At 49.3% G+C, this 17,500-nt stretch overlaps 1 protein-coding gene across 1 annotated transcript in view; it reads right to left on the bottom strand.

The window, feature by feature from the left end:
- Window positions 1–17,500, bottom strand: part of LOC135565158 (puratrophin-1-like) — a 111,742-nt gene that overhangs the window by 30,091 nt on the left and 64,151 nt on the right. The window contains exons 3-4 of the mRNA XM_065011217.1: window positions 5,921–6,927; window positions 2,982–3,231 (exon numbers count right to left, since the gene is read on the bottom strand). Coding sequence (XP_064867289.1) covers window positions 2,982–3,231; window positions 5,921–6,927 — 1,257 coding nt within the window. The remainder of the gene's footprint in view (window positions 1–2,981; window positions 3,232–5,920; window positions 6,928–17,500) is intronic.

The raw sequence follows: 17,500 nt of genomic DNA, 5'->3' as shown, positions 1-17,500 counted from the left end.
GAGGACTATGTCTCCCTGCTATAAGCCTGGTAGAGGACTACATCTCCCTGCTATAAGCCTGGTAGAGGACTACCTCTCCCTGCTATAAGCCTGGTAGAGAGGACTACATCTCCCTGTTATAAGCCTGGGAGAGAGGACTACATCTCCCTGTTATAAGCCTGGGAGAGAGGACTACATCTCCCTGTTATGAGCCTGGTAGAGGACTACATCTCCCTGTTATAAGCCTGGGAGAGAGGACTACATCTCCCTGCTATAAGCCTGGTAGAGAGGACTACATCTCCCTGTTATAAGCCTGGGAGAGAGGACTATGTCTCCCTGTTATAAGCCTGGTAGAGAGGACTATGTCTCCCTGTTATAAGCCTGGGAGAGAGGACTACATCTCCCTGTTATAAGCCTGGGAGAGAGGACTACATCTCCTTGTTATAAGCCTGGTAGAGAGGACTACATCTCCCTGTTATAAGCCTGGTAGAGGACTACATCTCCCTGTTTTAAGCCTGAGAGAGAGGACTATGTCTCCAGCTGCTGTTTGAAGGGTGGAAATCAGGATGTTTAAATCAAACCCAGGGGTCTGAGAACGACCACAGGTATGAAGGTAGAGAGAGAACAGTGTGAGTGTGCGTGTGCGCGTGTGTGTATGTGTGTGTGTGTGTGAGGGAAACAGGGTTGTGACAACATGGAACCTGCTAGAGAGATTTGTAGAGTTCAGTATTTTCACAGCTGGGTTGGTATTTGAAGGTAAAAGCTCCTCCCTAAAGCCAAAATCCTGCCTTGAGGTTAACGAGCAGCTAGATACCAGGGCCGGCCAGTTAAACGGACTGGACCAAGGAACCTCAGTAACACATCGTCATCGTTAGGATATAGTATACTGTAGATGTCTAGAGGCGCAGGAAACAGGAAACAGTGAGACTAAAGGGGGTGGTTACCTCAGTAATGTTACCTCAGTAATGTTCCCTCAGTAATGTAATCATCAGTAATGTTACCTCAGTAATGTTACCTCAGTAATGTTACCTCAGTAATGTAATCATCAGTCATGTTACCTCAGTAATGTTACCTCAGTAATGTTACCTCAGTAATGTACCTCAGTAATGTTACCTCAGTAATGTTACCTCAGTCATGTTACCTCAGTAATGTTACATCAGTAATGTTACCTCAGTAATGTTACCCCAGTAATGCTACCTCAGTAATGTTACCTCAGTAATGTAATCAGCAGTAATGTACCTCAGTAATGTTACCTCAGTAATGTTACCTCAGTAATGTTACCTCAGTCATGTTACCTCAGTCATGTTACCTCAGTCATGTAATCATCAGTAATGTTACCTCAGTAATGTTACCTCAGTAATGTTACCTCAGTAATGTTACCTCAGTAATGTTACCTCAGTCATGTTACCTCAGTCATGTAATCATCAGTAATGTTACCTCAGTAATGTTACCTCAGTAATGTTACCTCAGTCATGTAATCATCAGTAATGTTACCTCAGTAATGTTACCTCAGTAATGCTACCTCAGTAATGTTACCTCAGTAATGTAATCAGCAGTAATGTACCTCAGTAATGTTACCTCAGTAATGTTACCTCAGTAATGTTACCTCAGTCATGTTACCTCAGTCATGTTACCTCAGTCATGTAATCATCAGTAATGTTACCTCAGTAATGTTACCTTAGTAATGTTACCTCAGTAATGTTACCTCAGTAATGTTACCTCAGTAATGTTACCTCAGTCATGTTACCTCAGTCATGTAATCATCAGTCATGTTACCTCAGTAATGTTACCTCAGTAATGTAATCATCAGTCATGTTACCTCAGTCATGTTACCTCAGTCATGTTACCTCAGTCATGTTACCTCAGTCATGTTACCTCAGTCATGTTACCTCAGTAATGTGTAATGTTACCTCAGTCATGTTACCTCAGTCATGTTACCTCAGTCATGTTACCTCAGTCATGTTACCTCAGTCATGTTACCTCAGTAATGTTACCTCAGTCATGTTACCTCAGTCATGTAATCATCAGTAATGTTACCTCAGTAATGTTACCTCAGTAATGTTACCTCAGTAATGTTACCTCAGTCATGTAATCATCAGTAATGTTACCTCAGTAATGTTACCTCAGTAATGTTACCTCAGTCATGTTACCTCAGTAATGTTACCTCAGTAATGTTACCTCAGTAATGTTACCTCAGTAATGTTACCCCAGTAATGTTACCTCAGTAATGTTACCTCAGTCATGTTACCTCAGTCATGTTACCTCAGTAATGTTACCTCAGTAATGTTACCTCAGTAATGTTACCCTCAGTAATGTTACCTCAGTAATGTTACCTCAGTCATGTTACCTCAGTCATGTTACCTCAGTCATGTTCCCTCAGTAATGTAATCATCAGTAATGTTACCTCAGTAATGTTACCTCAGTAATGTTACCTCAGTCATGTTACCTCAGTCATGTTACCTCAGTAATGTTACCTCAGTAATGTTACCTCAGTAATGTAATCATCAGTAATGTTACCTCAGTAATGTAATCATCAGTAATGTTACCTCAGTAATGTTACCTCAGTAATGTTACCTCAGTAATGTTACCTCAGTAATGTTACCTCAGTAATGCTACCTCAGTAATGTTACCTCAGTAATGTAATCATCAGTAATGTTACCTCAGTAATGTTACCTCAGTCATGTTACCTCAGTAATGTTACCTCAGTAATGTACCTCAGTAATGTTACCTCAGTAATGTTACCTCAGTAATGTTACCTCAGTAATGTTACCTCAGTCATGTTACCTCAGTAATGTTACCTCAGTAATGTTACCTCAGTAATGTAATCATCAGTAATGTTACCTCAGTAATGTTACCTCAGTAACTCTGTCATTCGGCTGTAACAGAAGTAGGTCTCTTACGTGTCGTGGGAAGCAGCGTGAGACTCGTAATAGGTGATTTTCGGTAGTAACGTTACCGCTGGGTATATTGAAACAAGTCGTTAGAGGAATGAGGTCTCTTACGTGTCGCAGGAAGCAGTGTGACACCCTCAGAGGGTGGTTGCAGCAGCTCTCCAACTCCTTGAGGAAGTACTGGCTGTGGAAGTCCATAAGCTTCTCCAGGTTCCCAAAGATGACGCTCCGTTTTCCCCTGAGGTCCTGCGGGAGGTCTCCTCTCTCCATCTCGGGGAAGTAGTGCTCGATGATGTAACGGAGGGAACGCACGTACTCCCTCTCCGTGGTCACCATCTCATCCACGATGTGACGCAGCTTACTGTGGCGAGAGGAGAGGACTGTTAAGACTGGTCAGTTTACTGTGGAGGGAGAGAGAGGACTGTTAAGACTGGTCAGTTTACTGTGGAGGGAGAGAGAGGACTGTTAAGACTGGTCAGTTTACTGTGGAGGGAGAGAGAGGACTGTTAAGACTGGTCAGTTTACTGTGGAGGGAGAGAGAGGACTGTTTAGACTGGTTAGTTTACTGTGGAGGGAGAGAGAGGACTGTTAAGACTGGTCAGTTTACTGTGGAGGGAGAGAGAGGACTGTTAAGACTGGTCAGTTTACTGTGGAGGGAGAGAGAGGACTGTTAGACTGGTCAGTTTACTGTGGAGGGAGAGAGAGGACTGTTAAGACTGGTCAGTTTACTGTGGAGGGAGGAGAGGACTGTTAAGACTGGTCAGTTTACTGTGGAGGGAGAGTTACCTCAGTAATGTTAGAGGACTGTTAAGACTGGTCAGTTTACTGTGGAGGGAGAGAGAGGACTGTTAAGACTGGTCAGTTTACTGTGGAGGGAGAGAGAGGACTGTTAAGACTGGTCAGTTTACTGTGGAGGGAGAGAGAGGACTGTTAAGACTGGTCAGTTTACTGTGGAGGGAGAGAGAGGACTGTTAAGACTGGTCAGTTTACTGTGGAGGGAGAGAGAGGACTGTTAGACTGGTCAGTTTACTGTGGAGGGAGAGAGAGGACTGTTAGACTGGTCAGTTTACTGTGGAGGGAGAGAGAGGACTGTTAAGACTGGTCAGTTTACTGTGGAGGGAGAGAGAGGACTGTTAAGACTGGTCAGTTTACTGTGGAGGGAGGAGAGGACTGTTAAGACTGGTCAGTTTACTGTGGAGGGAGAGAGAGGACTGTTAAGCCTGGTCAGTTTACTGTGGAGGGAGGAGAGGACTGTTAGACTGGTCGATTTACTGTGGAGGGAGAGAGAGGACTGTTAAGACTGGTCAGTTTCCTGTGGAGGGAGGAGAGGACTGTTAGACTGGTCGATTTACTGTGGAGGGAGAGAGAGGACTGTTAGACTGGTCAGTTTACTGTGGAGGGAGAGAGAGGACTGTTAAGACTGGTCAGTTTACTGTGGAGGGAGAGAGAGGACTGTTAAGACTGGTCAGTTTACTGTGGAGGGAGAGTCAGTGTGGTCCTCAGTCCCCAGCTACCTGTCTCAACATGTCAGTGTGGTCCTCAGTCCACAGCTACCTGTCTCAACATGTCCTAGTGGTCCTCAGTCCCCAGCTACCTATCTCAACATGTCCTAGTGGTCCTCAGTCCCCAGCTACCTGTCTCAACATGTCCTAGTGGTCCTCAGTCCCCAGCTAGCTGTCTCAACATGTCCTAGTGGTCCTCAGCCCCCAGCTACCTGTCTCAACATGTCCTAGTGGTCCTCAGTCCCCAGCTACCTGTCTCAACATGTCCCAGTGGTCCTCAGTCCCCAGCTACCTGTCTCAACATGTCCCAGTGGTCCTCAGTCCCCAGCTACCTGTCTCAACATGTCAGTGTGGTCCTCAGTCCCCATCTACCTGTCTCAACATGTCCTAGTGGTCCTCAGTCCCCAGCTAGCTGTCTCAACATGTCCTAGTGGTCCTCAGCCCCCAGCTACCTGTCTCAACATGTCCTAGTGGTCCTCAGTCCCCAGCTACCTGTCTCAACATGTCCCAGTGGTCCTCAGTCCCCAGCTACCTGTCTCAACATGTCCTAGTGGTCCTCAGTCCCCAGCTACCTGTCTCAACATGTCCCAGTGGTCCTCAGTCCCCAGCTACCTGTCTCAACATGTCCCAGTGGTCCTCAGTCCCCAGCTACCTGTCTCAACATGTCAGTGTGGTCCTCAGTCCCCAGCTACCTGTCTCAACATGTCCTAGTGGTCCTCAGTCCCCAGATACCTGTCTCAACATGTCCTAGTGGTCCTCAGCCCCCAGCTACCTGTCTCAACATGTCCCAGTGGTCCTCAGTCCCCAGCTACCTGTCTCAACATGTCCTAGTGGTCCTCAGTCCCCAGCTACCTGTCTCAACATGTCCTAGTGGTCCTCAGTCCCCAGCTACCTGTCTCAACATGTCCCAGTGGTCCTCAGTCCCCAGCTACCTGTCTCAACATGTCCTAGTGGTCCTCAGTCCCCAGCTACCTGTCTCAACATGTCCTAGTGGTCCTCAGTCCCTCTCTCCCTCCTTCTCTCCCTCAGTTCACCTCCCTCCCTCCCTCCCTCAGTTCACCTCCCTCCTTCTCTCCCTCAGTTCACCTCCCTCCCTCCCTCCCTCCCTCCCTCCTTCCCTCTCTCCCTCCCTCCTTCCCTCTCTCCCTCCCTCCCTCCTCTCTCTCTCCCTCCCTCCCTCCCTCCCTCCCTCCCTCCCTCCAGTGTGTCAGTTCAGGGGGTTCTGTACCACTCAGTGTGGGGTTGGGGTCTGTGAACAGTGTGATAGGTTCTCTGGTGACAGCCACACACAGAGCCTTTAAACACACACACACACACACACGCACACAGTAGAGTAGTGGTAGCTAGACTAAAACCCATCTGTCCCTGTAACACTACACTGGGAAACATGACAGACAGACAGACAGACAGACAGACAGACAGACAGACAGACAGACAGACAGACAGACAGACAGACAGACAGACAGAAAGACAGCTCGCTGTGTGTGTGTGTGTGTGTGTGTGTGTGTGTGTGTGTGTGTGTGGTAGCCTGACTAGCCAGGTACCCACCTGCCCTTGACGCGGGTCTCTGGTAGAGGACTACTGGTAGTGCTGATGGAGGGGGTCCTCAGTGCCTCTCCCGCTGCCCAGCCAGGAGGCGTCATTCTGGGGGAGTAGGGTCGCTCAGCCACCTCCCTACTACTGACCTCCAGGCCTTTAATAAACACCCCAGTGTTGCCGCGCCTCGCCGGCTCGCTCAGCGTACGCTGACAGGTCCCATAGCGGGAGGAGTCAGGGGAGGCGGGGGCGGGGCTCTGGCAGTCGAAGCTCTGGGTCTTGCGGAGCGGGGGTCGGCGAGCAGGGTTAGGGGCGGAGCTCGGCTCCAGGGGGGTCAGGGAGGGGGAGAAGGAGCAGGAGGAGCTACGGCCCTGCGCTTCAATACGAACCCCGTGGGACGACTCCTCGGAGGAGGTGCTACGGGTGAGGAGCTGGGTGGAGAGGGGGGTGAGGGGGAGCCTGTGCACCAGACCGTAGGGAGAGGAGGTTAGGGGTGTCTCCTGTCTGAGGCTGCAGGCCGACTGAGCTGAGGCAGAGCTGGAGGTGGAGGACAGCCTCTCTCTGACCCCCCACACCCCACTAAAGGCCTTTCTACAGGCGTGTGACACGCTGCGGCTCCTCTCCTGTCCCACGCCGTCGTTGTTAACGTCTGAGTAACGTCTGGGGGTGGCGTCCCCTACCCCGCCGTCCTTCCCTGCACCCGCTGTACCCGACCCGGGTGACTCTCCCGTGGGCAGGGCTCGCCTCGTCCTCAGAGCGGCCTCCAGCTTCTTCTCAAACATCTGCTTGGTCTCCTGGCACTTGGACCAGGCGAACTTCCACTGTTTGAGGCCCTGCTCGCTCTTCATCTCCCCAGCCAGCTCCTTCATCTCCTGGAAGCGGGGGTCGGGGATCGGGGGGTGCTGCTGGCGGTACCCCTCCAGACAGCTGATCACCCCCTGGCTCTTGTCGGGCACCGTGCAGTCCTCCATGCTGATGCTGGCCAGGTGACGCATCCCCTCTAACGCCCACTCATACGCCTGGAGAGAGAGAAGAGAGGAGAGAGGAGGAGAGAGGAGAGAGAAGGAGAGAAGGAGAGAGGAGAGAGAAGGAGAGAGAGGAGAGAGAAGGAGAGAGGAGGAAAGAGGAGAGAGAGAAGAAGAGAGGAGATATAAGGAGAGAGGAGGAAAGAGGAGAGAGAGAAGGAGAGAGGAGAGAGAAGGAGAGAGGAGGAAAGAGGAGAGAGAGAAGGAAAGAGGAGAGAGAGAGGAAAGAGATAATCAGTAGTTGTCTTGAATGTTCCAAACTGATACGCCTGGAGAGAGAAGGAACAACAAGCCAGTCTTCTGATACATTTCACATGTTGGTCATTTAGCAGACACTCATATCTAGATAATTACAGTCAGTGTGTTAAACTAAGGGGGAGAGAGAGAGAGAGAGAGAGAGAGAAAGAGGGAGAGGGAGAGAGACACTAGTCACATCAACACAGCTCAGGCCCACACTAGTTACCTCAACAGGCCTCAGGCTTGTACTAGTCACCTCAACAGGCCTCAGGCCTGTACTAGTCACCTCAACAGGCCTCAGGCCTGTACTAGTCACCTCAACAGGCCTCAGGCTTGTACTAGTCACCTCAACAGGCCTCAGGCCTGTACTAGTCACCTCAACAGGCCTCAGGCCTGTACTAGTCACCTCAACAGGCCTCAGGCCTGTACTAGTCACCTCAACAGGCCTCAGGCCTGTACTAGACACCTCAACAGGCCTCAGGCCCATACTAGTCACCTCAACAGGCCTCAGGCCAGTACTAGTCACCTCAACAGGCCTCAGGCCAGTACTAGTCACCTCAACAGGCCTCAGGACAGTACTAGTCACCTCAACAGGCCTCAGGCCCATACTAGTCACCTCAACAGGCCTCAGGCCTGTACTAGTCACCTCAACAGGCCTCAGGCCAGTGCTAGTCACCTCAACAGGCCTCAGGCCAGTGCTAGTCACCTCAACAGGCCTCAGGCCTGTACTAGTCACCTCAACAGGCCTCAGGCCCGTGCTAGTCACCTCAACAGGCCTCAGGCCCGTGCTAGTCACCTCAACAGGCCTCAGGCCCGTACTAGTCACCTCAACACAACTCAGTGGCTCTAGTCCACAATGGGCCTGGTCTTCACACGTGTTAGACAGGAGACGAGGAGAGGAGACGAAGAGAGGAGACGAGGAACTCTTTAAAGAGACTGAACTGACACACAGACTGAAAGACTCCTCTCCTCTCAGGGTGAGGATGGTGGACAGAGACAGACTCCTCTCCTCTCAGGGTGAGGATGGTGGACAGAGACAGACTCCTCTCCTCTCAGGGTGAGGATGGTGGACAGAGACAGACTCCTCTCCTCTCAGGGTGAGGATGGTGGACAGAGACAGACTCCTCTCCTCTCAGGGTGAGGATGGTGGACAGAGACAGACTCCTCTCCTCTCAGGGTGAGGATGGTGGACAGAGACAGACTCCTCTCCTCTCAGGGTGAGGATGGTGGACAGAGACAGACTCCTCTCCTCTCAGGGTGAGGATGGTGGACAGAGACAGACTCCTCTCGTCTCAGGGTGAGGATGGTGGACAGAGACAGACTCCTCTCCTCTCAGGGTGAGGATGGTGGACAGAGACAGACTCCTCTCCTCTCAGGGTGAGGATGGTGGACAGAGACAGACTCCTCTCCTCTCAGGGTGAGGATGGTGGACAGAGACGGACTCCTCTCCTCTCAGGGTGAGGATGGTGGACAGAGACGGACTCCTCTCCTCTCAGGGTGAGGATGGTGGACAGAGAGGGACTCCTCTCCTCTCAGGGTGAGGATGGTGGACAGAGACAGACTCCTCTCCTCTCAGGGTGAGGATGGTGGACAGAGAGAGGGACTCCTCTCCTCTCAGGGTGAGGATGGTGGACAGAGACAGACTCCTCTCCTCTCAGGGTGAGGATGGTGGACAGAGACAGACTCCTCTCCTCTCAGGGTGAGGATGGTGGACAGAGACAGACTCCTCTCCTCTCAGGGTGAGGATGGTGGACAGAGACAGACTCCTCTCCTCTCAGGGTGAGGATGGTGGACAGACTCCTCTCCTCTCAGGGTGAGGATGGTGGACAGAGAGAGAGGTAATGAAGAGGTGAGGGGTCAGGAGAGAAGCTCTCTGTAAAAAACAGAGAGATGTGTGGAGAAGCTGGGAGGTCTGACCAGTCAAGACCCCTGTCTATACTATAGCAGCAGAACACACACACACACACACACACACTCACACACACACACACACACACACGCACACACACACACACCTCCTTAATGAGCTCTAACAAGCTGTCTAATCTCTGTCACGCTGATGAGAAAGACATGCTTAGTCTGGACAAGTTAACACCTCTAATAAATGCATCTCATTAAACTACCCATAATCCATCTCATTTAACTACCCAGAATCCATCTCATTTAACTACCCAGAATCCATCTCATTTAACTAACCAGAATCCATCCAATTTAACTACCCAGAATCCATCTCATTTAACTACCCAGAATCCATCTCATTTAACTACCCAGAATCCATCTCATTTAACTACCCAGAATCCATCCCATTTAACTACCCAGAATCCATCTCATTTAACTACCCAGAATCCATCCCATTTAACTACCCAGAATCCATCCAATTTAACTACCCAGAATCCATCTCATTTAACTACCCAGAATCCATCCAATTTAACTACCCAGAATCCATCTCATTTAACTACCCAGAATCCATCCCATTTAACTACCCAGAATCCATCCCATTTAACTACCCAGAATCCATCTAATTTAACTACCCAGAATCCATCTCATTTAACTACCCAGAATCCATCCCATTTAACTACCCAGAATCCATCTCTCAGTACCATCAACAACATGTTGAGGGTTCATGACGACCAACAGAAGACTGTCTATAGACTGTCTGAATGACCAGACCAGGACATTGATACAGGACCAACTACAGCTGAATATCTGACTGGGAGAACAGTCTCTTTCAGAAGAGGTTCCTCTGAACCAGACATATTGGGGGGTCTTTCAGCTGAATATCTGACTGGGGGGAGAACAGTCTCTTTCAGAAGAGGTTCCTCTGAACCAGACATATTGGGGGGTCTTTCAGCTGAATATCTGACTGGGAGAACAGTCTCTTTCAGAAGAGGTTCCTCTGAACCAGACATATTGGGGGTCTTTCAATTGTAAAATCAAGTCTCTGTTGAATCACTCTATTCAACACTCTCTAAAGCAAAACACCTAGACTCGAATGGCACCCTATTCCTTAAATAGTGCACTACTTTTTAACCAGGTCCAATAGGGTGGACAGGGAGCCCGCATAGGCATCTGGTTAAAAGTAGTGCACTATGTAGGGAACGAGACCATTTGGAACGCAGACCATCTTGGGGTGTCTGAGCTCTGCTGGTTACTGGTCTCAGTGTATAGACGCTGGCTAGGGTCTGACAGGAGGTTAAGGCAAGATCAAACACTCACTGCTGTGACCCCAGAGGGAGAGAGAGAAAGAGAGAGATAATCGTTTAGGAGACCTGATGCCGAGAGGGGCCACCCGGGCCCCTGGACATTCCAACAGCCCTCTAGAAATTCCTCGCTTCCCTCTGAATAACTGACCCTGCTGACAGAGAACACACTCTCACTCTCTCTCCTGTCTCTCTCTCTCTCCTCTCTCCTGTCTCTCTCTCTCTCGCTTTCTCTCTCCTGTCTCTCTCTCACTCTCTCTCCTGTCTCTCTCTCTCCTGTCTCTTTCTCTCTCCTCTCTCTTTCTCTCTCTCGCTCTTTCTCTCTCTCGCTCTTTTTCTCTCCCTCTCTCTTTCTCTCTCCTGTCTCTTTCTCTCTCCTCTCTCTTTCTCTCTCTCTCTCTCTCTCTTTCGGTCTCTCTCCCTCTCTGTCTCTCTCTCGCTTTCCTCTCTTTTCTTTGTGGCCCCTAGGTGCTGTTTCCCAGTGCATCTCCTCCCACCTGGCCGCACTGTATGTGTCACAGAGAGAGAGAGAGACAGAGAGAGAGAGAGAGAGAGAAAGTGGGGGGACCAGAAAAGAGAGAGAGAGAGAGAGAAAGGGGGGGGACCAGAAAGAGAGAGAGACACAGAGAGAGAGAGAGAGAGAGAGAGAGAGAAAGTGGGGGGACCAGAAAGAGAGAGAGACAGAGAGAGAGAGAAAGTGGGGGACCAGAAAGAGAGAGAGACACAGAGAGAGAGAGAGAGAGAAAGTGGGGGGCCAGAAAGAGAGAGAGGCACAGAGAGAGAGAGAGAGAGAGAGAGAGGGGACCAGAAAGAGAGAAAGTGGGGGGGGCAGAAAGAGAGAGAGGCACAGAGAGAGAGAGAGAGAGAGAGAGAGAGAGAGGGGACCAGAAAGAGAGAGAGAGGGGACCAGAAAGAGAGAAAGTGGGGGGGACCAGAAAGAGAGAGAGGCACAGAGAGAGAGAGAGAGAGAGAGAGAGGGGACCAGAAAGAGAGAGAGAGAGAGGGGACCAGAAAGAGAGAAAGTGGGGGGGGGGCAGAAAGAGAGAGAGAGAGAGACAGAGAGAGAGAGAGAGAGGGGACCAGAAAGAGACTAGTCTGATAATGTATGACTGTCGTCCAGTTTAAATTAATCTAACGGGCAAAAAGTCATTAAAAAAAGCAGTCTATTCATTGATGTGAGATGTGTTGTTTGGTAACTGGTGAAGGTTAGACATCCTCAGCCAAAGGAAAATACTGCCAGAAATAGATACATGTCAACACAACAGTCCTTAGCAACACAACAGTCCTTAGCAACACAACAGTCCTTAGCAACACAAACACAACGTGTCCTTGTGTCCATATCAAACCACCACGGTCACCAAAAGGTTTTGTATGAGAGGAGAGAAGTACTGTAGGTGTTACAGACAATGTAACAACTGAAGAGACTACTGGACCACAGTCACCCAGACTACTGGACCACAGTCACCCAGACTGCTGGACCACAGTCACCCAGACTGCTGGACCACAGTCACCCAGACTACTGGACCACAGTCACCCAGACTACTGGACCACAGTCACCCAGACTACTGGACCACAGTCACCCAGACTACTGGACCACAGTCACCCAGACTACTGGACCACAGTCACCCAGACTACTGGACCACAGTCACCCAGACTGCTGGACCACAGTCACCCAGACTGCTGGACCACAGTCACCCAGACTACTGGACCACAGTCACCCAGACTACTGGACCACAGTCACCCAGACTACTGGACCACAGTCACCCAGACTACTGGACCACAGTCACCCAGACTACTGGACCACAGTCACCCAGACTACTGGACCACAGTCACCCAGACTACTGGACCACAGTCACCCAGACTACTGGACCACAGTCACCCACACTACTGGACCACAGTCACCCAGACTACTGGACCACAGTCACCCAGACTACTGGACCACAGTCACCCAGACTACGGGACCACAGTCACCCAGACTACTGGACCACAGTCACCCAGACTACTGGACCACAGTCACCCAGACTGCTGGACCACAGTCACCCAGACTACTGGACCACAGTCACCCAGACTGCTGGACCACAGTCACCCAGACTACTGGACCACAGTCACCCAGACTACTGGACCACAGTCACCCAGACTACAATCATCTCCCCAACACCTCCATGTGTCTACCAACCAATCATCTCCTCCATGTGTCTACCAACCAATCATCTCCTACAACACCTCCATGTGTCTACCAACCAATCATCTCCTCCATGTGTCTACCAACCAATCATCTCCGACATGTGTCTACCAACCAATCATCTCCGACATGTGTCTACCAACCAATCATCTCCTACAACACCTCCATGTGTCTACCAACCAATCATCTCCTCCATGTGTCTACCAACCAATCATCTCCCCAACACCTCCATGTGTCTACCAACCAATCATCTCCCCAACACCCCCATGTGTCTACCAACCAATCATCTCCCCAACACCCCCATGTGTCTACCAACCAATCATCTCCATGTGTCTACCAACCAATCATCTCCTCCATGTGTCTACCAACCAATCATCACCTCCATATGTCTACCAACCAATCATGTCCTCCATGTGTCTACCAACCAATCATCTCCTCCATGTGTCTACCAACCAATCATCTCCTCCATGTGTCTACCAACCAATCATCTCCATGTGTCTACCAACCAATCATCTCCTCCATGTGTCTACCAACCAATCATCTTCCACAACACCCCCATGTGTCTACCAACCAATCATCTCCTACATGTGTCTACCAACCAATCATCTCCCCCCATGTGTCTACCAACCAATCATCTCCTACATGTGTCTACCAACCAATCATGTCCTCCATGTGTCTACCAACCAATCATCTCCCCCAACACCCCCATGTGTCTACCAACCAATCATCTCCTCCATATGTCTACCAACCAATCATCTCCCCCAACACCTCCATGTGTCTACCAACCAATCATCTCCCCCAACACCCCCATGTGTCTACCAACCAATCATCTCCTCCATGTGTCTACCAACCAATCATCTCCCCAACACCTCCATGTGTTTACCAACCAATCATCTCCCCCAACACCTCCATGTGTCTACCAACCAATCATCTCCTCCATGCGTCTACCAACCAATCATCTCCTCCACGTGTCTACCAACCAATCATCTCCTACAACACCTCCATGTGTCTACCAACCAATCATCTCTTCCATGTGTCTACCAACCAATCATCTCCGACATGTGTCTACCAACCAATCATCTCCTCCATGTGTCTACCAACCAATCATCTCCTCCATGTGTCTACCAACCAATCATCTCCTACAACACCTCCATGTGTCTACCAACCAATCATCTCCTCCATGTGTCTACCAACCAATCATCTCCCCAACACCCCCATGTGTCTACCAACCAATCATCTCCTCCATGTGTCTACCAACCAATCATCTCCTCCATGTCTCTACCAACCAATCATCTCCTCCATGTGTCTACCAACCAATCATCTCCTCCATGTGTCTACCAACCAATCATCACCTCCATGTGTCTACCAACCAATCATCTCCCCAACACCTCCATGTGTCTACCAACCAATCATCTCCTCCATGTGTCTACCAACCAATCATCTCCTCCATGTGTCTACCAACCAATCATCTCCTCCATGTGTCTACCAACCAATCATCTCCTCCATATGTCTACCAACCAATCATCTCCTCCAACACCTCCATGTGTCTACCAACCAATCATCTCCCCAACACCTCCATGTGTCTACCAACCAATCATCTCCTCCATGTGTCTACCAACCAATCATCTACCAACCAATCATCTCCATGTGTCTACCAACCAATCATCTCCTCCATGTGTCTACCAACCAATCATCTCCTCCATGTGTCTACCAACCAATCATCTCCTCCATGTGTCTACCAACCAATCATCACCTCCATGTGTCTACCAACCAATCATCTCCTCCATGTGTCTACCAACCAATCATCTCCTCCATGTGTCTACCAACCAATCATCTCCCCAACACCTCCATGTGTCTACCAACCAATCATCTCCTCCATGTGTCTACCAACCAATCATCTCCTCCATGTGTCTACCAACCAATCATCTCCTCCATGTGTCTACCAACCAATCATCTCCCAACACCTCCCAACCAATCATCTCCTCCATGTGTCTACCAACCAATCATCTCCCCAACACCTCCATGTGTCTACCAACCAATCATCTCTACCAACCAATCACCTCCATGTGTCTACCAACCAATCATCTCCTCCATGTGTCTACCAACCAAATCATCTACCAACCAATCATCTCCCCAACACCTCCATGTGTCTACCAACCAATCATCTCCCCAACACCTCCATGTGTCTACCAACCAATCATCTACCAACCAATCCTCCATGTGTCTACCAACCAATCATCTCCATGTGTCTACCAACCAATCATCTCCTCCATGTGTCTACCAACCAATCATCTCCATGTGTCAACACCTCCAACATGTGTCTACCAACCAATCATCTCCCTACCAACCAATCCTCCATGTGTCTACCAACCAATCATCTCCATGTGTCCAACATCTCCATGTGTCTACCAACCAATCATCTCTCCATGTGTCTACCAACCAATCATCTCCCCAACACCTCCATGTGTCTACCAACCAATCATCTCCAATCATCTCCTCCATGTGTCTACCAACCAATCATGTGTCTACCAACCTCCATGTGTCTACCAACCAATCATCTCCTCCATGTGTCTACCAACCAATCATCTCCATGTGTCTACCAACCAATCATCTTCTCCATGTGTCTACCAACCAATCATCTCCCCAACACCTCCATGTGTCTACCAACCAATCATCTCTCCCTACCAACCAATCATCCCCCATGTGTCTACCAACCAATCATCTACCCCAACATCTCCCCATGTGTCTACCAACCAATCATCTCCCAACACCTCCATGTGTCTACCAACCAATCATCTCCCCATGTGTCTACCAACCAATCATCTCCCCAACACCTCCATGTGTCTACCAACCAATCATCTCCCCCACCTCCATGTGTCCAACAATCATCTCCTCCATGTCTACCAACCAATCATCTCCCCCAACACCCCCATGTGTCTACCAACCAATCATCTCCTCCATGTGTCTACCAACCAATCATCTCCCCAACACCCCCATGTGTCTACCAACCAATCATCTCCTCCATGTGTCTACCAACCAATCATCTCCCCAACACCTCCATGTGTCTACCAACCAATCATCTCCTCCATGTGTCTACCAACCAATCATCTCCCCAACACCTCCATGTGTCTACCAACCAATCATCTCCTCCATGTGTCTACCAACCAATCATCTCCTCCATGTGTCTACCAACCAATCATCTCATCCATGTGTCTATAGGGCACCTCTACGTTCACCAGCAGCAGCTGTTCTGCCTCCATACTGACTGACTGGTGACAGAAGCCTCCATACTGACTGACTGGTGACAGAAGCCTCCATACTGACTGACTGGTGACAGAAGCCTCCATACTGACTGACTGGTGACAGAAGCCTCCATACTGACTGACTGGTGACAGAAGCCTCCATACTGACTGACTGGTGACAGAAGCCTCCATATTGACAGAAGCCTCCATACTGACTGACTGGTGACAGAACAGCCAGTTGTATGACTCAGGGTTAGAGATGTAGTCTGTTGGACAAGTGTCTGACTCAGGGTTAGAGATGTAGTCTAGTGGACAAGTGTCTGACTCAGGTTTAGAGATGTAGTCTGTTGGACAAGTGTCTGACTCAGGGTTAGAGATGTAGTCTAGTGGACAAGTGTCTGACTCAGGTTTAGAGATGTAGTCTGTTGGACAAGTGTCTGACTCAGGTTTAGAGATGTAGTCTGTTGGACAAGTGTCTGACTCAGGGTTAGAGATGTAGTCTGTTGGACAAGTGTCTGACTCAGGTTTAGAGATGTAGTCTGTTGGACAAGTGTCTGGCTCAGGTTTAGAGATGTAGTCTGTTGGACAAGTGTCTGACTCAGGTTTAGAGATGTAGTCTAGTGGACAAGTGTCTGACTCAGGGTTAGAGATGTAGTCTGTTGGACAAGTGTCTGACTCAGGTTTAGAGATGTAGTCTAGTGGACAAGTGTCTGACTCAGGTTTAGAGATGTAGTCTAGTGGACAAGTGTCTGACTCAGGGTTAGAGATGTAGTCTGTTGGACAAGTGTCTGACTCAGGTTTAGAGATGTAGTCTAGTGGACAAGTGTCTGACTCAGGGTTAGAGATGTAGTCTGTTGGACAAGTGTCTGACTCAGGTTTAGAGATGTAGTCTAGTGGACAAGTGTCTGACTCAGGTTTAGAGATGTAGTCTAGTGGACAAGTGTCTGACTCAGGTTTAGAGATGTAGTCTAGTGGACAAGTGTCTGACTCAGGGTTAGCGATGTAGTCTAGTGGACAAGTGTCTGACTCAGGTTTAGATATGTAGTCTAGTGGACAAGTGTCTGACTCAGGTTTAGAGATGTAGTCTAGTGGACAAGTGTCTGACTCAGGGTTAGAGATGTAGTGTAGTGGACAAGTGTCTGACTCAGGTTTAGAGATGTAGTCTGTTGGACAAGTGTCTGACTCAGGGTTAGAGATGTAGTCTAGTGGACAAGTGTCTGACTCAGGGTTAGAGATGTAGTCTAGTGGACAAGTGTCTGACTCAGGTTTAGAGATGTAGTCTGTTGGACAAGTGTCTGACTCAGGTTTAGAGATGTAGTCTAGTGGACAAGTGTCTGACTCAGGTTTAGAGATGTAGTCTAGTGGACAAGTGTCTGACTCAGGTTTAGAGATGTAGTCTAGTGGACAAGTGTCTGACTCAGGTTTAGAGATGTAGTCTAGTGGACAAGTGTCTGACTTAGGTTTAGAGATGTAGTCTGTTGGACAAGTGTCTGACTCAGGTTTAGAGATGTAGTCTAGTGGACAAGTGTCTGACTTAGGTTTAGAGATGTAGTCTGTTGGACAAGTGTCTGACTCAGGTTTAGAGATGTAGTCTGTTGGACAAGTGTCTGACTCAGGGTTAGAGATGTAGTCTAGTGGACAAGTGTCTGACTCAGGTTTAGAGATGTAATGGACGTTATCAAACGTCAGAAATAGCGCTCCTTCAA

Source organism: Oncorhynchus nerka, linkage group LG27 (genome assembly GCF_034236695.1).
Source record: "Oncorhynchus nerka isolate Pitt River linkage group LG27, Oner_Uvic_2.0, whole genome shotgun sequence".
Classification (NCBI taxonomy): domain Eukaryota; kingdom Metazoa; phylum Chordata; class Actinopteri; order Salmoniformes; family Salmonidae; genus Oncorhynchus; species Oncorhynchus nerka.
This window is presented reverse-complemented; position numbering and strand designations above follow the sequence as displayed.